The 21,811-nt window shown below is 35.8% G+C and overlaps 1 protein-coding gene across 11 annotated transcripts in view; it reads right to left on the reverse strand.

Annotated features, from left to right (window-relative positions):
- The window catches only part of TRRAP (transformation/transcription domain associated protein), a 100,964-nt gene extending 79,225 nt beyond the window's left edge, over window positions 1–21,739 (reverse strand). For 4 of the 11 annotated variants that reach the window (XM_026083040.1, XM_026083034.1, XM_026083031.1 and 1 more), the window contains exons 1-20: window positions 21,487–21,657; window positions 21,080–21,129; window positions 17,507–17,617; window positions 16,827–16,931; window positions 16,028–16,111; window positions 15,250–15,306; window positions 14,453–14,578; window positions 14,043–14,120; window positions 13,722–13,810; window positions 12,681–12,777; window positions 12,177–12,315; window positions 9,043–9,121; window positions 8,056–8,290; window positions 6,419–6,746; window positions 6,208–6,305; window positions 5,374–5,568; window positions 4,603–4,794; window positions 2,663–2,828; window positions 1,151–1,407; window positions 53–253 (exon numbers count right to left, since the gene is read on the reverse strand). In XM_026083040.1, the coding sequence (XP_025938825.1) occupies window positions 53–253; window positions 1,151–1,407; window positions 2,663–2,828; window positions 4,603–4,794; window positions 5,374–5,568; window positions 6,208–6,305; window positions 6,419–6,746; window positions 8,056–8,290; window positions 9,043–9,121; window positions 12,177–12,315; window positions 12,681–12,777; window positions 13,722–13,810; window positions 14,043–14,120; window positions 14,453–14,578; window positions 15,250–15,306; window positions 16,028–16,111; window positions 16,827–16,931; window positions 17,507–17,617; window positions 21,080–21,129; window positions 21,487–21,586 (2,787 nt within the window). In that variant the 5' untranslated portion in view covers window positions 21,587–21,657. Of the gene's footprint in view, window positions 1–52; window positions 254–1,150; window positions 1,408–2,662; window positions 2,829–4,602; window positions 4,795–5,373; window positions 5,569–6,207; window positions 6,306–6,418; window positions 6,747–8,055; window positions 8,291–9,042; window positions 9,122–12,176; window positions 12,316–12,680; window positions 12,778–13,721; window positions 13,811–14,042; window positions 14,121–14,452; window positions 14,579–15,249; window positions 15,307–16,027; window positions 16,112–16,826; window positions 16,932–17,506; window positions 17,618–21,079; window positions 21,130–21,486 lie in introns of all 11 variants that reach the window. The other 7 variants (XM_026083035.1, XM_026083030.1, XM_026083033.1 and 4 more) reach the window with 3 other exon arrangements.
- Between the last annotated feature and the right edge of the window lie 72 nt (window positions 21,740–21,811).

Below are 21,811 nucleotides of genomic sequence, written 5' to 3' on the forward strand. Positions count from 1 at the left end.
ACATAATTAAAAAAAAAAAAAAAAAAAAAAAGTAGAAAACTTAAGCCCTTACCTTTTCCATTGGGAGCTGAATAGACGCTTTACAGTCTGAAAATTCTATTGTAATACTGGGTCCTTGAATTTCTGTGACTATATATTGTAGTTTCTGTGATTCCTTTAACATTTTCCTGTTACTTCCACCAAATTTACCAAGAACGCGATAAGCCACATGAGAAATGCTGTCTGCAGGATTGCGCAGTGTACGCCACAAAGCCTAGAGGTATTTTGAATGTGAGATGGTCAGAGCTGTCTCATTTCAAAACTGTTCAAGTTATTATGGAAAAAAAAGAAAAGTCAAGGTGAACACTTATTCTTGTATTTGGGTATGTGACCCAGCGTAACTTCCAGAAAATATATTCCTGGTTGGAATAAAAGCAGTCTCTTTTCCCAGCAGTTCAACTGATTTGTAACAAGGTTGTTCTAAGCACAGTTTTAGATTAATGTGATCAATAACAAAATCTTTGCACACTGAAATGCAACTTCATAGTCATGGCTATACAACACTATGCATTGGGAAAAAAAAACAAAAAAAGAACAAAAAAAAAACCAACAACAAAAATATATATATTTGGACCAGTTAAGGCTGAAGTAAATTCACCTCAAAAAGCTAGTTTCTACATAAAAAAATCAAGGTAAATGTTAAATGTAAAGGGTAAGGTATATGCAAGCACTGTGTTAGAAGGAATAGCTGCATTTAAAAAGTTTTGTTCAGAATTTCATCCAAATCATCTGCATTGTATATACAATACTGTATATAGTTCCCAATCATGATATGCTGCAGGTAATTAGTCTTCCTTCCTTTGTTTTCAACCAGTTACCAAAATTTAATTATTTTCTGTACCGACTCATTTAAAACATAGTAATAGTCTTGCTACTGAGTCTCAAAGTCTTCACTTTCCAAGTGGAAGAAGAAAAGATTAATTCAATTTTTAATTTTTCAGAGTTTTCAATTTAATAGCAGGTCACCACTAGCCTTCTCCATACAAATTAGACAGCAATGGTTCTTATGACATATTTTTCACATTTTTACATCTCAAGTTTCACATTAAGCTCTAATAATATTTAGAGAATGAATGACCTCTAGCGGTCTAAGAGGAAACAACACATTTACCTGCATAAGCTCAGCTCGAACTGGCTGAATATGATCATACAGAAAGTCTGGTTGCAGGTTATCCACGCATAATTCCAGAGTTCTTAAGCCTTGGCTAACCAGGGTCTGGGACCCATTGAGAGCTGACACCAATGGATCCATCAGCATTGGCAGATAAGGGAGCAAGGAGCTCAAACGAACCGGCACAGTGAGACACAGCTCTACAAACAGATCTTTCATGTGTTGCTTATGAAGGCCACTTTGCAACATATTAAGTCCTGAAAATCATTGACAAATTATACATTTGAAGAAAAAAGAGGGTCAATAATTTATTGCTTAAGAGCTTTTTCCCAAATGCAGAATAACACCAAATTTAAAAATGCTGTAAAGCTTGTATCTCTGTTAATAACATGACTAAAATTATAACACATTTATAACTAATATACATCAAGTCTTTTTTATAATTTCAAATTGTGCATCTAAGGATTTTATGCAATGATTATTTATGCATGTACATCCATATACGAAAAGAATATGCATACACTAAAATTTAATAGTAGACACAAAGTAGCACTTTAGTTCAGTGGATAAAAATTGGGAAAAGACAGTTTGACCCAAACCTCAACCTTGTATCAATAAAAGCAAATATACACAGAGCAAATTGTTTTTAACATAGCTGGACTCCTGAAAAAAAAAATTAATCATGTTCAAATACATTCACTGTCCCATACAGACTAAACATATTCCCCAACTTATTTTCTTCACCAGCAAGACTTCATGTATTCCATAAACCTAGCTAGCAGTTCTACATGGACATGTATTTTACATAATGATTTATAAATAACACATATATTTACTAACTACTGTAAAAATTATGCCTACAGCTGAACATGGGTACCATTGGATTTCACTTTCCTGATTTTTTTCTGATTAGCTTTTCCTTAGGTTTAAGTAGTTCTCCACATTTGCTTGCTCATCCTCAGTATCTTTGGGAGATAGTCCCTGCAAACATGTATGCTCATTTAATCAAACTGATTTTGTTATTTCCCCTTCTTTTTGGAAACTGATGCTATTTGCATTTGTATTCATCATGCATTGGCAGCTGCACACGCATGCCCTCAGTGGCAGAACAGCCGCAGCTTCTTTGTAAAGTTCTCCCCACAAAACCTGTGATTGCCTGGCAATTTTGCTTCTCCGACTATTCTTACACCTCAGTGTTTTATGCCAACAAAACTGTCCATAGCAAATAACTACATAAATAAAACCCAAACAAACAAATAAGAAAAAAACACAATGGAAAGCAGAACACAAAGAGCAGAAATTGTGAAGCAACCAAAACTATGGAGCCTGAAGCAGCTGACAGTAAATGAAAACAAGCCATATTCACGTTATTTAATCAATTGCTAAACTTAAAATCAGCAGCTACTTATCAGAGTTAGGATTTTTTTTTAATTATATAGCATAACTTCATTGCTATTTCTATTTAAATAGAAGGATCAGAAACTGGGAGGGTGAAAGAAAGTATTATTCTACCTTGCAGTAAGTTTGGTAACAGCGGCAAGAACTCTTGATACAACAGATCGTGGCTGCCTCCTCCAATAGATCTGAACAGCGCTCTGAGCAGCAGGAAATAGTTATAGGGCTCTTTGGCAGTCTGTGCAAGTTCCATCGAGCTGTTCACAATCTTGTGTAAATGTGGCTATAAAAAAAATAATAATAAAGCTTTATGATTAATAATACATCAATATTACCATCATTGTACAAGAGTTCAGCATGAGACAAGTTTTTCAGCTCAAAACCTTCAAGTACCTTCAACCTTATTCCAAGTACTCTAAGCTGACACCACGCTAATTTGATACTGCTGTTGAGGATTTGTTAAAAAGTAAATATTTATCCAAAGAGCACCAACAGCCCAGAGCATTCTTTAATTGATTAAGCACAGCTTTCATCTTAGACAAATGAGTCATCTCACCACTCCAAGCAGTCACTGTATTAACAAAACAAAACAAAAAAAAAAAACCCTGCAAATTTGACATAATGAAAAGCATTTGCTCCAAAGTGCCTAAGGACAGGTAGCAGAAATGTCAGAAGTAAATGAAAAGAGAAGACACTTCACAACATTCATTTGCTCTAGACCTAACTTTATCATTAAATCTTAATTTTTGAGTGCTAAAAATTTACTTTAAAAGTCAACTTTTACAAGTGAAAAACTGGTTATGGAACTGAAGGATTAAGACTCCATCAGCGGCCTTTTTAGAGGAGCAGGAATTAAGTTTGCAGGAATTATTAAAAATAGCTGATAAATACAAGGATTCTCCCAGATCAGGTACAAACAGTGACACAATTCTGGATTTTATTAACATCTAAGAGTGCTCTGTGTTGCTATGCAAATGCTGCAAATGGCCTTCATCATTCAATTAAATTGTCTACCCAAGGCCCATATCATCAATCCTGTTGAAACAAAAAACGTAACAGAAGCATGAAACTGTTAAGGTAGTAAATCACTCCTTAAATTGGATCTCCAGTTTATAAAATACAAATGACCTTGATTTTGATGATAAAAGAGAAGAATTTAACCACTGTTTTATATTACTTTCATCTTTCACAGAATCAGGAAAATTAGTAGTGCCAGCTCTGTTCTACCCAGAAACAAGTACTGAACTAACCGTGCTATAACAAATACTTAAGCACAGAAACCATTAACATGCAGTTACCTGTGTTAGGTATTTTATTCCAAGGTAGGGGCAGGAGGAATGGAGAGAAATGGTGAGACAAGGAATGGAGAGAAATGGTGAGACAAGGAATGGAGAGAAATGGTGAGACAAGGACCAGTGCTGCATTAATATTTTAAGTTTTTCTATATTTGGGCAGCTGTTACTTTTATGAAAAGTATTGTCTTGTTTCAAGCCCAGAACACAGTATTTCTGAACTCACTGAATGATGAGACGGTCTCTTGACAACATAAAAAATAGATCCTTTGAATAATTACACAATATGTTGTCAAGAGAAAAAAATGGCATTCCTCAATCCAAACCTCAACAGGACAAAAATATACATCCAATGAAGAGGTCCATGTAATTGAATATTTATAAAAAAAATTCATCACACAGAAAAAAACTGATTCCAGTCTAAGTAAAAACATAGTAAGTTAATATGGCAACAAAGAAAAAAATATGCAAGTAGGTACCCAGGATGATAGCAACGCTAATCAGATCACAAACACAGATCAGTCACTTAGACTCAGGATTTCCTCATCACTTCACAATTCCAAATATGAAGCACATAGTCACAGAAACCATCTCCTGCAAGGAAGGCAATGCATTTGGTGCTAGAATAATGGAGATGTATCATTAGTAGCAGTTCAAACATGGAAAGATTATCAAATGTTAGAGTAAAATACTAAGTTTTCTCAGACTCCTGAAGAATGTTTTAAAAGCCCAATTTTTTTTTTTTTTGAACAAGATGATCTTTACCTTCAGCATTTGTTCATTTTCAGCTGCAAATAGTGAAACTGAGCCAAAGACTAACTTGAACAGCTTGAGATACAGATTGGAGAGTTCCACATTAGAGCCCATTTCTGGCAGCCGATCTAGAAGGTACTCCACCAAAATCGTTGCAAAGAGGGCAGAGGTAGTAGGGTTTGCCAAGAAGGAATTGGCCACAATCTATAAAAAGAAACCACAAGGGAATTACTCTTGCTGTAATGAAAGGAACAGAGGAATAAACGCATTAGCCATTTAAAATGAAAACAAGAACTAATTTCTTCCTCCATCTCCACTCCTGGGCAAGTGATTCAGGTTATCCTCAATGGAAAACAACCATGTTGGGCAACAAAAATCAGAGCTTTCACTTAACTGCCCAAGAATATAACTTAATATACATTTAAAATTACATTTTAAATTTAAATACTTACTGGAATTGTGTTCTGTAAAACAGTAGATCAGAACAGTAGCAGGACAACCTTCTGAACAAAATGGGAACTCCACAATGTTCAATACTTTTCAAGAATAAAGTCCACTTATATTATCATTATTAGTCTGAAATGTTCATGTTTGTATTGCAGCACTTAGTTTGAAAAGTTTTTGAAAATCTGTCTTTACAAAGTATTTTTGAAATGATTACAAACCCTGCATGCTAATTTCAACATTATTATTTACAAGTCCTCTTTAGTCTGATGTACTTTAAGGCATAAGTTATTTTCTACAGGCTGATTATTATAAATTGGAGAAAAAAAATCATAATACCTGAAGAGCATAGTTTTTTGAGATTCTCTCCACCATATACGGAACAGTAGTTTGAAAGATTTCTTTAAAAGTTAAAGGGTTCATCATAGTGAATACACCAGCAAAATGTTCCAGAACTTCCTTTTCCTCTTTCATTCTGACCGTCTGACAATTTGCTACTCGAACATATGTTTGTCCATTTCCTGCTATTTGGACCTACAGCAGTTTAGAAAATGCACATATTTGTTATACAACTTCCCAGAATAACATTATTCTTAAAGTACCTTTCACAAAAAATTGACATTTTGCAGCTTTCAGGTGCAAGCCCTGGACAATTAGAAGAGCCAACAGCAACAAAAAGTATTAAAACAGAGTATGTTCAGTGCAGACTTTAAACCCATGAAGTCAGGAGTGGAAAAAGACAACAGAAGGAGATATCATAGTGTATTTGTAAACTTCATTCCAAATTGTGTACATTCGCATTTCACTACTGCTTTGTAACTAAAGAAGATAAACATATGCCAAGTGAATGCTTCAATTAATTACTAAGCTAAAAAACACCTGGAAGAAATTATTTAAGCCACTGAATAAAAGACAAAGATAGATTTTTAAGGTCTGACCTGCCTACATAAACACAAACAATAATAGCTGTTAAGAAAACAATGTTTCTTGCAAGACCTTAAATACTTTATCAATTTAAAAGTTTCACACTAGATGTGGTCATGAAATTAAAGACTTCATGAAAATATACTACTCCTGAAATTGGTTTTGTAGCTGACAAAGAAATCCCAATTAAAAGCCCTGAAAAACACAGAGACCATATAAATACAAGTGTTATGTGGTCAAGTTACATACCTGATAAATATCCAAGGCTTGCATTGCATATTTTACCAGTTTTATATAGATTTGAGTCTCTTTAGGTTGCAACTGCTTATTAGGAATGAATTGTGCTTCTGAAAGAAGACAAAGAACAAGACAGTAAAAATATCATTTGCTTTTTTTTATGCTATAATTTTAATAGTAGAATTACAAAAGAGCAATATAAATAAATATTGTGCAGTTTTACCACCAGGAGCTTTGCATGATGTTATGCCCCATGTGATTGTCTTGACGCCACAGACCAAAGTTTTTACTAAGCTTCGGCAATCTGTGACCTGAAACGTCTGTTTATCTTCTTTTTCTTTCTCCCCTTGTTTCTCAAATACCGGCACCGGTGCAGGGGCCACTGGAGTGGCCGGGGCGGGAGATGGAACGGGCACAGGCGCTGCATTTGCTGCTGTCGGTACTCCAGGTAACGCGGCTTCAGCAGCCCCAAGTTCAGACTGTGGCTTGCATTTTTTAAAAATGACAGAAAGCTGGTATCGTGCTATAGTGTGAAATTTCAGAACAAAAACCTAAGGCACAAGGAGAAAAGGCAAATGGAAGAGCAAGGAAAAGGTGAGGGGGGGGAGAATAAATTTCTTCTTTCAAAGTTGATTCTAAATTTAAAAATACTAGTACTTCAAGCCAATGTATTTAGGTCAATAAAAATTGCGGATAAGTATTTCTGGAATCATTCAAAATGACCACAAACACCTTTTTTTTTTTCTTTAAGGTATCAACCAACTAGTCTGTTTTATTTTAAGCACATTCTAAAAGTAAAAGTATTTGCTGAAAACTAGTAAAACCATCAGCTAAAAACAGATCTCTCTATGATTATACTTATTTTAAAATGAAAAGCACTGCCTGTCATTTGAATTCATTAAAAAAAAACAAAAAACACACACACTATTTCAGGCTATAAATATTTACTATTAGTTATAAAAGGCTAGAATTTATCATTTAAGAAGATGCATAAAGCTAAAATTTAAACCCATAATGTATAAACTAGATCAGATTTAGAAAGTAATAATCCTGTAGAATGGTGGTCCCCAACATTTCTGTCCCTTGGTTGATACTAAACAAGACTCATGTTGTACATGGTTTTAGTTTAAAATTTTCTGTACCTCCCAGATTTTCAAGTCTAGATCTACTTGGCTTGGCTTGATATTTTTCCCCACTTAACACAGTTCTGTATGTTCTTCTCTTCCCTAGATGCATCTCCTTTGAATTCACATATTATTACAAATTTTCATTAAATAAGCAAACAAATGACTAAACACTTGTGCTACAATGTTTCAGCTGTAAAAACAAATAGGAGCAGATAAAAAGTAAAAGTTTATTGTTAAGATCAACCCTATCTTCAAACTAGTAGAAACTGACTTCAGTTTGAAAAACCTGGAATAGAGGATCCACTACAATGAGCATTACACAGTGGCGGAGAGCTTTTAGTGTGCATGTCTGATTTTTAAAAATAGCAAAAGCCACTACATATAAAGGTGGTCTTTGAAAAGGATCCTCAGTTTTTGAAAGTGTAGATATTTCACATCTTACAGATTGCACTGATCTATGCCAAGGACCTACAACATAATCCTCTTTCAGGATTTCACCATCCAGAAAAGAAAAGAGAAGGAAAAAAAAAACCAAAACCCACTATACTCAAGACATCATCCCAGAGCATTTAAAAAAAATCCTTCTCTGAAGTACTAAAATGAACCAGAGTAAGCAGACTGTTTCTATATAGTCCCCTTTCTCAAGAAAGGAGAAAGCAAAATGTGATTATATATATAGTATAAAAGAAGAGAATATTTAACTTATTATCAAATGCTTTAAACAAAGCAGTACCTCCAGCATTCTCATAAGAATATCTCTACCATTTCCATTTTCCTGTTCACTTTTAGACCGGATACAGTCTACCAAATTTAGCAGAAGCTTGCAAGACATGGTCTGGATACTGCTGGGCAATGACTCATCATCAATGTTCTTGGCAAATAACTGGACAGCAAGGGAGAGATCATTGAGTGGTAAATGCTGACGGACGTGATGCACCAGGTCTGCCAGTGTACTGTATGCAAGTGGTCTATCAGTAAAAACAAGAAATGAAGAAAGCACATTGAGGACAATTATAATTGCTGTTAATTGTACTTAACCAAAAACTACTGCCAGGAGATATTTTCAAAATCCTAAATTCAAATTTTTCTAGTTTCATATGCAAAATGCAGACAGAGTTCACCATACTTTTTCAATTACACAAGAGAATTATAATCTGCACAACTTTACCAAAGACACATTAATCACACCAACACAACTAATTTCCTTTCTGATTTTCTTCTCTCCCTGTTGAACATCCCCACATATCTTCATCTACATACACTTAGGAGCAAATTAGCAGATTTAAAACACGTTTTTAAAAGTGCTGACAAGCTCTTTCATGATTAATCCTTGATGATTCATGATTTCTAAAGTCTTTATGAAAACTGATAAACTTTAAATTAATTTCTTTGAATTTCTTTGAATACCGGGTTTATGTATCCAGTAGAGTGAACACTTGATACTCAGGCAGGAGGCAGGAGGAAATAATTCCCCCAATTCACATTTTTAAACTCTGTTAGCAAAAGCACCTAAAACCTAACAGTTTATCAAAGTCAAATCCAGCAAGTTAGTACTCTAATTTTTTTCAATTGCAAGTGAATAACTTTCAAGCTACTATTGACCAAATGATTTAAATCTGATTCAGATTTTACACTGGACACAGGATTTAAGAGTTCAGCAGTTTCATGAATCTATACAGACATTACTGTAAATAGCAATAGACCTTGAAAGAAACCATACCTCAGGGTCTCTCGGGCAGTGTATCCAGAGCCAATTAGTATAGACTCATCAAACAGCTTGTCCATGCATGGAATAAATTCTTAAAAAAAAAAGTGATACGTAACGGTTGGCAAGAGAAATAAACAAAAAGCAGTTAAGCATTAAACCATTTAACATAGGTATTAAAACCACAGTAAGAAAGTGGGTTTATTACAAAATTCATTCCTGAAGCTTATAAAAGGCAGTGTCATTTCTAAGGAAACTTTCAACTAACCTCTTATAACTATGAACTCTACAGGCACTTGCCCCTTGAGTAACACTATAGTACACCGTCAAAATCACAACACTGGTAACAGTTACAGCTGGAAAGAGAAAAAATGCTTATAATACTATTTTGACTTTTGCAGTACTTCTTAAGCATAACTAATGAGTTATTGGCTAAGGCTGAGTTTGGACAACATGGTCTAACTCAAATCTATTTTGTCTAGCATCCGTCTTACAAGATTTGTCCCAAAGGATGAGGAAGAATACATGTAAGTAGAGATCCAAGTAATAAAGGGGAGTTTTCAGCAAAAATTCAAACAAAGGAGCAAAACCAAAGTGTTTTCTTTTTCCTTTTAAATATAGAATTCAACAAGTTTACAGAATTGAGTAGCTCTCTCTACCTTAAAGGCAGCACATGGAAACAGCAGTAAGGGTTGATTGCTCCTACCTCCAAATAACACAACAAGTTAAAATGTATTAACAAATAAGCTAACGCAGCAAGTTAGAACGTATTAACAAATAAGAAAAAGGTCAAGTAAAGAGAAAAATGAGCACCTAGCAACATTCATTCTTTATGAATTTCCAATTGATATTGAGAAATAAGATCAGCAATTTTTGAACCAAATCAGAACTGGATAAGGAATCAGTGAGGTCTACTGAAGTGAAAGGGACAATGTCGTAGGCTGCCTTTGCTTATAAGAGAATGCTATATCCTGCAAAAATAGGTAGGAAGAGAAAAGAAGAGCATCAGCATTGTTTAGGAGAGGGGTAGGGGTTTGTGAAGGTCCAGAAGACTATGAAAAAGCAAATAAAATTGGGAATAAAGATTTCAGATGCAAAGACAATTCATTCTTTTACAAGGCAACCACTACAGCAGACATGATGCAAGAAAAAACTCAGTCAGAGCTGACAAGTAATACTGCGAAGAGAAAAGCTGAGTCAAAGAGAGGGTTGGAATGACATTCAACCCACTCTGGGTCAGAAAACGCACTTGCCTTCGATGTGCTAGTGTCAGCAGGGCAAAGAGATTAAGACACAAATCCTGACAAAGAAGGCAAGCAAAGGAAATGCAAACTGAAAGACAGTTAGCAGTTTTTGTGCATGAAACATGTTTAACACGAGTATCCTAGTGTTATGCTATTACTCTCAACATGAACTAGTAACAGAAGTTAAAACAAAGTAAACAGTTATAAATTGTTCACATTGAGCAACTAATGGGAATCTCTTGTTGCCTTTCTCTCTTCAAAACATAAGAGTTTAGGCTGAAATTACGAAACGTTCACAGTATGAAGTCCTTAGACTTCAGAAACACCACCCAAACCATGTCAGCCGTCTGAAATGGACATCCCTTAATAGGGATGAAAGGAGTTAAGTTTCTAAATTCCACTTGAATTTTTATCTTCTAGGCCAGATTTTAAAACACATATATCTAACATTCACATGCCTGCCACATTTTGCTGGTATGAAGTACTCTTAGACAGAGACCGTCTTGACAGTGGTAACCCTGGAGAACGCGACTCTACTTCCCCCTTGCTCTCTCTTTTGGGAGTCAGAAACAAAGTTCCACAACAACAAAACACACCACAGTAGGGCATTTGCTATTATTTGTCAACTCTCAGTCAACAGAAGAGACTCAGTCTGAAAGAATCTTCCACCAAGAAGTATTATAATGCCAATGCTATGCCCCACAAACATGAAACAATCCCTCACGACATCTTTCCACATAAGTTCCTCTGCACCAGTGGGATGACTGAAGCCTGGTTTACTACAAACCAACATATATGTTCTCCATCCCACATCAGCTCCTCCTCACACTCCTCCTCGCAGTTATGCTGCCAGGCTCTTGTTTCCCCTCAACATTTCTACACCCCCTTGGGGCTGCCAGATAGCCCTGAGCAGGGCTGGAGGGATATGCTGCCAACAGGGATGCTAACACGCCAGCCAGCTCAGCAGGTCAAGGAACTGCTGAGCTCACGCTGCTGGATTTTGCTCCAGTGGGGACACTAACTTGGGTTTTCTCCACTACCGAAAGGCTAAGGATCACAAAGGATGAGGAACAATGTCTCTTCAAGACCACTTTCCTCTGTTGATTTTCATTGAAACTGGTCAAGTTCAGAAGTTATTATGGAGAGGCTGAGAAATGTAGAGCAATTAAAACTAATTTCCTTAGAATACGAGGCAAAAAAACAAAAAGCAGATTTCCACATGACCACAATACTAAAATCAAGAACTACTAAACTTACTCTAATTTTTTTGGCAAGCTAGTAAAACCTGTAAGACATCACACCCCCCATAATTCTTAAAGAGGAAGCAAGAAGGCTAATGACCACACAGTAAAGATGAAAAGACAGAAGTTAATATTTTGTGAAGTACACTCCTCAAAATTTGCAATTCTGCCAAAACAGAACATATCCATCAAGTCTAAGTTAAATCAGACAGACCAAAAATAGCCTTCTTCTGCTAGAGGCAATTTTTAGGAGCTGAATCAAACATATAATACCAGTTTTCACAGAGCTATTTCCACTCAGGTTATCAAATTAATGTTTTTAAGTACCCATACAACTGCAGGCACAATTACAAACCAACACAAATGTGTATCATTGCCTGGTAATTAAAATAACAGAGATCTGGAAAGCTGGAAAAGCTACTTGTTCATTTCGCTCTCTTATTCTATAATACAGGACAAGATTCCCAGTCTGGGACAAAAGAAAGCTGTCAAGGAAGGCAAAGTTTTGTTCACTTTTTCCTCAAAAATAAATAAATAAATAAAAAGAACGCAATCCCAAAATAATCAGAAGTATATATAGCCCAAACCAAGTGTCGTACCTCTTGCACACAAAGTTGGAATCTTTCCAGTTTATAGTTATATTTTAAAAAAGAACAGTACATACGGCTCCGCAAGTCTGTTGTTAGGATGTGCTTCGCAGCGATGAGAAGCTCTTTCCGGAGGTGTGCAGTTTCTGCTGGACAATTGGACAGTAGCTGCAACATTCCTTTCACCATTTGCTGAGAATACTTAGCCACTAACTCCTATAAAAGAAAAATTACAAGAAATCCATTAGTATGGTAGACTACTTTAAAGCTTTGCTCTACATTTGTAAAATAACATCCAATTAAAATTCACTGATCTCTCTTAAAAAAGTCTGCCTATAAAAATAAAATACCGCAGTTATTCCGTAAATGTTTTGGGGAAAAACAAACAGAAAAGTGAAGGGCTTATTTACTTTGAGTTCATATCAGAATACTCTTGAAACCACAACCAAGCACAGCTGTGTCTTTGGATTCAGTTCACAAATTCTTTCTCTCCAACTTCTGACCCACCTCAGTCATTTTGCTAGCCTGCTACATAGTAACTAGAGATCTGTTGCACGAAGAGTAACAAAATTGCAACCTACCTGGTAAATTCTTATGATGTAAGCCAAGAACGACAATGTTTTAATTTGAGCAGCAATAAAATCAGCATACAATTCCTTGTTATAAAGTTTATGTTGCCTGAAATTAAATTGAACAGTGGTTACTATATTTTTCCTCCTATTCTCTTTAGCACTTGGGTTCAGAAAGCTCATGTAAGTATCAATTCAAATCATGCTTAGGTAGAGGTTCTTGTTTCATAGGGGAATAAGCTCATCTTAGGACAGTCCACTTTCATCAGCTCAAGCTCTCTGCCATTCAGTTTCCCAACATCGTAGGCTCCGAGCAGAAACACACATGCCGGAGGCTGCCATACAATTTTCAACTTTCTGAAGAAAGCCAAGCCAATGCGTTAGCATCAAACACTTGGCTCCATTCCCCTAGCTGGGCAATTTCTTTCCTCCAAGCAACATTCCCTCGCGCAGACTTGTCTCTCAAGTTTTAGCCACTTATCTCATTCAGGTCCTCTTGGCAGACAGGGAAAGAGAGAGGTCTTACTCCTGCCACCCTGCTCAGTACCACCTGCTGCTTGTTAGAAACATCCCTCTTTGCAGAGGGCAAAGCAGTGCCCAGATCTGCAATATCACAATGCTTCACCTAAACTAGAACTTGGAAGTGAAAAATATATCACTTGTGGCCTGATAAAGATTAAACAGATAAAGATAATGTCCTCGCTAACATGGGCTCCTTCACATACTCGCTGCAGTAATATGGATTTCTGTCAGAAACTCAATTAAAAATAACAAAATCTATCCTTAAGTAATAACTTCGGATCGACCGGACAAGTATGAATTTTCTCAGTGATGCATAACAGAAATACTCAAATTTGCTATTACTTTGATTACAAAAATGTTAATGCAGGACAGTTTTAAGTCAAATAATCATTGCTACTTTTGAGATTAAAAAGCAACAGCATTAGAAGCCAAAACACTGAATGCAAGACAAAAATATTTGGGGCAATCTTGAATAACAGGTTTAGGTAGTTTATTCCAAATATTGTCAAAATATTATTAAAATCTTGTTACCTTGCTTGAGCAGAAACTTGTATTATAATAGTGTTCATAATCAAGGGCACAAATTCAGCTACCACATTATGAATGTTCAGTTTGTAGAGCTTAAAAAAAAAAAAAAAAGCGTTATTAAAGAAATTTACAACTCACACTTGCAGTCAACTTACTTGAGAGCTTATCAGAAAAAACAAAGACATCTAATTGGATCATTATCACAACACATTCTATTTCAAAAAAAAGTTGTATTCATTTTTACCAACATACTAGGCCAGCAGACATAAGCAATTCAGTAATACAAAGTATTTGCATGCAAAATACTATATATACTATACTAACCTGATACATAAGAACAACAATAATAGGTAGCTCAGCCAAGACCTTTAGGGATAAAGATCCTCTGGGAATTATAGAATGCTGAAAAGAGAGAATAGATGTTTTTTAAATATTTCAATAATTAATTCAAAAAGTATGTAAAATACATTTTTAAATAAATTCCTTATTTTAATAACACTATATTCATGGTTTATAATATTTAAGGAGCACAAAACCACTTGATACTATATTAAGTAAAAATACTGTAATTACAGTTGCATAGCAAATATCTGAAAAGTCTGAATCAGCTTCTACAAATAAATCTTGATAAGCAAAACAAACAAAAAGGAAGATTATCGTATTTAACTGCCTTCATAATTCGGGATATTCTGATGCAGACAATCTTGTAGTTAAAGAGCAGTTAGAATACTCACTGTTCTTGTTTCGCTGTCTTCTCGTTCAGGGTTTACTTTCACCACAATTGTTGTAATCATGCCAACCATTTCAGGAGAAGGAACAGTGTTTTCTGGAATCACCTGAGGATTCTCAAAATACCGATTCTACAAGCAGACAAAGACCAGAAGAATGAATATAATAATGCTACTCATAGTCTCGAGGTCATTTATCTCACTGGAATTCCTAAATATACTTTTTCCAACATCTTACTGCAGATATTTGTCTTCTCTGCATATCATGTTTACAGAACAGGACTATGACTGCACACATATTCTGTAATCTTTCACTCCCACTAAGCAAGAAGCAGAAAAGCATCCCCAAACAAAGTGGTTCTTTTGCTAAAGCAAAGCATCCAAGCAGATACTCTGTAGCAATGGGGAAGAAAAGCAGGCAATGGCCTTTACATAATCAGGCATGTTGAAGAACTCTGCTGGAAAATAGGTCATGTAACCCTTCCCTCAAAAAAAAAAGAATAAATTCGCTGCATTGATAGCACTACAGCCAACAAACTCATGTTTTATTATATAAATGTACCTCAGTCTGTTGATACAAGTGATACTGTGCTGCAAACAGAAGGTTTTCTAATTTAAAGTCTGAATTTCTCTATTTTTTGAAGTATTTTGTGTTATTTAAACATTCTCCTTATAATTTTATTTACTCCATACCACATATCCCATGTAAAAGTAAATATGTTAATATCTTTTTGAGGTAAAATTAAGAAATAAAAATGAGTTTTCTGACATATCAAGGGCAACTAAGGAAATAAGAAGCTCACCACTACTTTTGGAAGTTCCTTGTAAATCTGTTTCACAAAATCCAAAAAATGATGGATCTAGGAAACAAAAAGAGTCAGTTTACCATAAAGGAGAAAAAAAAAAATCATTATTTTAGAGTCTCTGTATTAACATACACTTGCATGAAATCTTTAATCACCACTAGAATATAACTTTCATGATGATTAAAAGGAATTCGAAAAAATTTTTCTTCTGCTCTACTATCTTGAACTGCACTTGGAAAGACTCCAATTTAAATATCATCTCAATATTGTTCCAATATGATATCATAAAAAAAAAAAAAGAGAGAACTAAATCTTTCTAGGAGAAAAACCAAGGAAAGAAAGCAAGAGAAAAAGAAAAAACAAAACAAAAAAAACCTCACAGACTTTCAAATACTCCTTTGTAAGTTACAAGAGCAACAGAGCAGTGGGGCAGATAACAATCATAACATTCCATTTTCAAACTAAAAAGTCACCAATTCTCTTCCCTTCTTGGGAAATTTTGTCCTTTTTGGAGATCCTCCTAAGTCTAATTATATTACCTACAGACACTTAAAGCAAACCTAACCAAGCTTTAACAGCTTTGTCCCAAGAGTGCTAGCACTACACAGTCCTCTTTAAACACTACTTTCAGGTAATTTTTTTTTTAATATATGGTCACCACAATACGTCAGCCAACATAAAATGGCATCAGCAAAAAAATTTGAACAAATAAATAACAATTCAGGAAAGCACATGGAAGTAAGTTCTTTGCCACATAATAAAATGAATGACTTACTTCCTGAGTGATTGGTGGTCGGAACTGTTTGTGCAATTCAATAATTATTCTTAAGCAAATCAGTACATTTTCTTCATTCTCTGTCTGAAAAAAAAAAAGAGAATATTTAGTGAGCCTACTATTGTATTTTTTGACTACTCCAAAAGCAATTTAAAGCCCTTTAAAGGTATACTTATCTCAGCAACTTAGAAGTTCTCTATTAATACAAATGTACGCAAGAAAGATGTCTTTCACTTGACGTAACTTTACCTTGCAACCATAGAGTATGGCTAAAATTAAATTCATCCCTAATGGGACAAAGCCTGAAAGCTTCAATTGCTCTATATCATCAGACCTGTTTGCAATACCCTACAGATAGACAGACATTAATGGAACTACTTACGCACAGAGATGCCTCCACACAGATCAGATTATTTTCTGTGGGCTTCAAATGGCAACACTTTCAATTCCACACAAGAAACATAATAAAAGCTTTTAAAATAAGGTATCTGCACTTACGTAACATAAGCTAGAAAAGTACTCATGAATGAAATCTTGTCTATTATACAGAACAGTTCCCTGCATCTGTAAAATCCAAGTTTCTAAAGGGCAAAAAGCCTGCAAAAATCCTGTAGATATTAAGATGCTATCTTCAGACTGGTGAAGACTAAATAGAATGCCCTTCCTCTCTTGCTCCGGAAGCACAGCCAAGACAGCTATTTAAAATTGCACCCCTAGCAATTTTTGGAGATAAAGAAAGAGAAAAATCTTTCTGGAAATCTGAAACACTTTTAAGAGAGAGAGAAAAAATAAACAATACCTCTAGAAATCTAAACATCACAGACAGGATATTTTTGGTATGAAGACGAAGATGTTCATTTGTTGGTATTCTGTGAATTATTTCAAGCACTAACTTTCGGAGTTGCTGCAAACAAAGGAAAAAAATTGAAAACTGCTAGAGCTTTTTAAAAGCACATAAAATACAACAATTGGCTGTAACGTTTTTTCAGTTCAATACTTCTGTTTGCTTAAAAAGAAAAAAGCCATTTACTTTGCTCAGACACACACTTACATGCGAACATAATGCTTCCTAGTACCCACATACAGGAATATAGAAAATAAGGCAAATTTAACAAATTTACAGCTGAAAAAAAAACAAACATTATCACACTTTATGAACTCAATTTTCAGTATTTAATGATGCAGATTCAACTTTTTCCTTTCATTCCACAAAGAAATCAGTATTTCACAACAATCTGTAGTTTTACAGTGAAACAGCCAACGCTATCATACCTGGTTTTCCTCATTGTTCTTAGAAGCACAAATCTGCAAAGTTTATAAATAACTTAGAAACAGGTCTTTTTCGGTTCTACTCCAAATGACAGATCTATTTTTAACTACAAAGTCTATACACAAATCAGTTCACTAGGCTAATCAAGTACTTCACTTCACTCTATCACATACATTGCAAAAATGTAGCAGGTGCTTTGTGCACTTTACCTGTGCTGGTTTCTCCTGCAGAAACTGAACTTCTCCATCCTGCAAAAAGGTGAGAAACCTAGGGATGATGTGTTCCAGGAAGGTAGAATACTGAGGGGATGACGTCACATTCTAATTGTAAAGAAAAAAAAAAAAATTCAGCGAGACCAAAGTAATATGCATTACACAGATTATCTCAAGCTACATTCAAAACTAGCATTACAAATTTTCAGGTGCTTTTTAATAGATTTAGTGATTAAGCATCTGCTGACATACTACAAAGTTAGTGACCTTACTGAAACAAACAGAAGTGAATGGCAATCATCTCTTTCCTCCAACCCCAACAGACTGTAATATGATTTTTTTTTTTCTGGTTTAACGCCTTTACCTCACACAGGAAAAAAAAATAGAATAATAAACAGCTATTTCAAATGCAAAAAAAATCTGATATGTTCTTGGACAAGAAAGACTTAAATACAGACTCACAGTTTATTGCAGTAGGATACTCATGACTTCTCAGACAGAGTTAAACTGAGATTTCAGTTATTTCTGCAAAGCTATGTACATACATACATCACCTAAACTGAGTACTTCTTTCCTTTGTGAAAATGATCTTTCACTCCTGTCCACTTGTTGTGAAGCCAGAAACAATATTAGAGGAGCAAGCTTCCTCCACCTGCAAATGCTGCATCTGCTTTAAAAACCTAACTTGGCCACTCTGATGTAATTGGAAACTCAACTGTAGTTCATATAAGTGCCATTGGGCAATTCTCTGATGTATCTGTGATACAGAAGCATACTGGCATGTTTAGGAAAGGTATAGATAAAAATACAGCATTCTTTTGAAGCCATAAATAAGTATTTTAGAGGTTTATTCATATCATTCCTTGTATAACGTAAAAGTTATACAGAGTCATCTCCTTTGATAAGTTTCTACTGTTATTCTCTGCTTTGTAGTAAGATTTCATAACACGCCTTCATAAATCTTACTACACTAAGCATTGTGCAAACAAAGTTTTTTATCTCAAGAGCTTTCAAGAAAGCAGAAAGATATCCTAAGGAGGGCACAACCACTTTAAACATAAGACAGGATATTATCAACAGCAGATTTATCCTCATCTTCTCTTCACCTCAAAGATCTTCTGAAGAAAGCCTGTCTGTATCTTCTCTGTGTATTGCCACACACTTGGGAAATGGTTCACGAATCCATTCAAGGAAAAGTACACATTCATGAACCCAGCTTACACTTCTGAAAACACCTTCCCAATGTCTCTGCCAAACAGCAAAGAGCAGACAATTAACAGCACTCTTGTCACCTGTGAATTGCTGTTCTGAGCCATACAAGAAACTAAAAGTTCCACTGTTCAGATCAGGTTCAGAATGACACTGCTGGCACCAAACAGCAGCAATGGAGGTTGACTGTGGAAACTTTGAAAGGAAGGCAAATGCCAAAACAGAGACTGGAAATACAGTGAAGGTTCTCCTCTCTCCCCACTTAGAATCCAGAATCTCTGTGAAGAAATGGAGAAAAGAAAAAACTTCCCCTAAAACAGATCATTTCTGAGAAACAAGATTCAAGATTATCAAATGTTACCATCCAGACACTTTAATGAAAGAGTAGTATCCTCTGCTAGTCCCAGAAGGACACCCTTACACAGCTAGCATGGAAACTGGCAGTGTCAAGTGGATAATACTATGGTGAAGTACCTCAGTCTTAAACCTCCCTTCATATCCCTCCATACTCATCAGTTTACATCCAGTTCGACCCCTGGCTAGAGAGGCATCAAGATCAATTATGCAGCCAACAGACTTCAAACACTGTAACTTCCAACAAATAGCTAAGAAGTGAAGAAATATTTTTCAAAGAAATATTTTTCAAAGAAATATTTTTCAAAGAAATATTTTTCAAAGAAGTGAAAAATGAAACCTAATAAAGTTTATAGTTATTGGAAACTGAAGTATGTGACAGAAAAGAGTTAAAACAGAGACGATGGAAACAGAAGATGAAAGGAGTCCATCTAACAGCTAGCAAAACAACATGCAACAATAATTTCTGCACCCTTCCAAAAAAAAACAAAAAAACAAAAAAAGAAAAAGAAAAGTAAAGAAAAACACGACTGTATCAGTGGTTCCTCTTGCTCCTTTATAGTCTCATATAAACAAAACTGTACTCGAGCATAAGTCATCATCTTTACACGCAGGGCCACACTACAGAACCAAGCAAGTTCCAAGAGAAGAAAACTGCTCTATCTTGAGCATTATCAAAACAAATACTGAACAAGTTCTTCTCCACTGATGACAAGAGCAAAGAAAATCAGCTCAGCTTTCAGATTTCAGACAGATCACTAGACTAAGCCGTTACAACTATTCTTTTACTCAGATATCAAATTAGGCTGGCCTGCCACCTTTGAAACAAATATATACTGAAACTCCAAAAGGACATTTTAGACAGTCGCTTACAGTAACGTTAAGCTCTCCCACCTTGACCACAAATGGACGCAGACCACAGCTGTCTACTTATTTGCTCATACAAGCTAAACAAGAATTCAGCCTTTTAATTTTCTTTATCATACAGTTACACTAGCTCAAATTGTATTCCTCTGCGTTAACCTGAAATCAAACAATTCGCTGGACAGGAAACTCTATTAATAGCACAGGAACAACCAAAATTGGTACAATGTTGCACAAACAGCGCCAGAATGCAACAACGTGTTGGATGTAACTTTGCGCAAAGCTCAGAGAAAAGTATCTGAAGACATTAAACAGCACCGGAACAGGTATTTTTGTCTCAGTATCTCAAACTAACAGATCACTTCAAATGAAGCTTATAAAGACAGTATAATACAGCATGGCACTGTTATCACAAGCATGTTTTCAAAGCAGCGTAACTAAGAAACTCGATACAGACAATTACAGTGATTCAGAGATCTTAAACTTACATTACAAAATAACAAGTTCTCTGTAATTTCAAAATAGACACATAGTAACTCAGTATTCAATAAAAGTATAATTTCTACTAACACATAGTTGGTTTAACTTGTGCCTCAATTTTCGTTGCTGCTTATCTAAACTTGATGGTGTATTACAAAGCAAAAAAAAGGGTCACTGGAGCTGTCTCCACTTCTAATGTCAGATTCTGCATTGGACAACTCCCCCCTCGCCTCTGCGCTACAGAACTATTCAGAAAAATCACAGAAGGCCTATCTAGTCTTCTACTTCATGAGTCCTAAATATACATTTGAATTAAATAAGAGAAAGTTCCAAATACACAGGTTTCAGATTGTTGAGCAAAATGGGGGGAAAAAAATCTATTATATCACCTTTATTTAAACATTTACCAAGAAAAGAGTAGAGAATGAAATAGTTCTCCAAGTCCAAAAGCCATAATTCTTCAATGATCTTGCTAATTCCAAACAAGACAGAAACATAAAGATTTCCATACACAAATACAAACTTAACATTGACGACTTACAACTAGATAAATCATAAGATACTGATGTTAAGCTTTTAACCACATAACATCAGAAATCAAGCTGACATACATTAAGCACAAGAAGGACTGTCATTTAGGAAGCAATTTTTTTTTTTAATTACCTCAAAATTCTCACTGACTTCTTGCATCATTTTCAATTTGGTTTCATCAGCTGAAAATGCAAATTGAAGCAAAAGAAATTAAATGTAAAACTACATCGTGAAAACACCACCAGATCCATTGATCAAAGAAGCAATCAGATCTTATCAGTTCAGCTATCACCGCCCAAATATAAGGCACACGATTCTCACAAACATCCCTCTGTCATACAACGGCACACGCACACAGCTCTCTCGCTTCGGCTCATGCAAATATTACTCATCACTTTGCTTCTTCAAAAATCAAAACTCAAACAAAATCCAAAGCGAATCCAGCACGCCTTTACCCCGCTAGTCTAACCAATGCCGCCCTGCTCAGGAAACAAATGACAGAAGCACTGCAACCCTCAAAGCAAAAAAAAGCATCTTACGTGTGTTGACATCTGTGAGCGCGGCCACGAACTGCAGGTATTTTTTCATCAGAGTGGTTTGGTCCACCACGGTGGGCCCTTGCGCCGAGACGAACGCCATCCCGGGGAGCGAGCGCCGCGGCTCAGCGCGGAGAACCACGCTCGGCGCACCTAGGGGAAGCGCAAAACGTCTGTAAGTTTGCGCGACCGGCACGGAGCAGCCGAGGCGCTGCCCGAAGCTGCGGCTCGGGCTTGTTGAAGAGGGCGCATCTCCTGCGAAACCGCAGCTGTCGCGCTTAAGGAGCCACGGGCCGGGCCCGGCGCGCGCGGGCTCACGGAAAGGCGC

Source organism: Apteryx rowi, unplaced genomic scaffold (genome assembly GCF_003343035.1).
Source record: "Apteryx rowi isolate R43461 unplaced genomic scaffold, aptRow1 scaffold_6, whole genome shotgun sequence".
NCBI classification, from domain to species: Eukaryota; Metazoa; Chordata; class Aves; order Apterygiformes; family Apterygidae; genus Apteryx; species Apteryx rowi.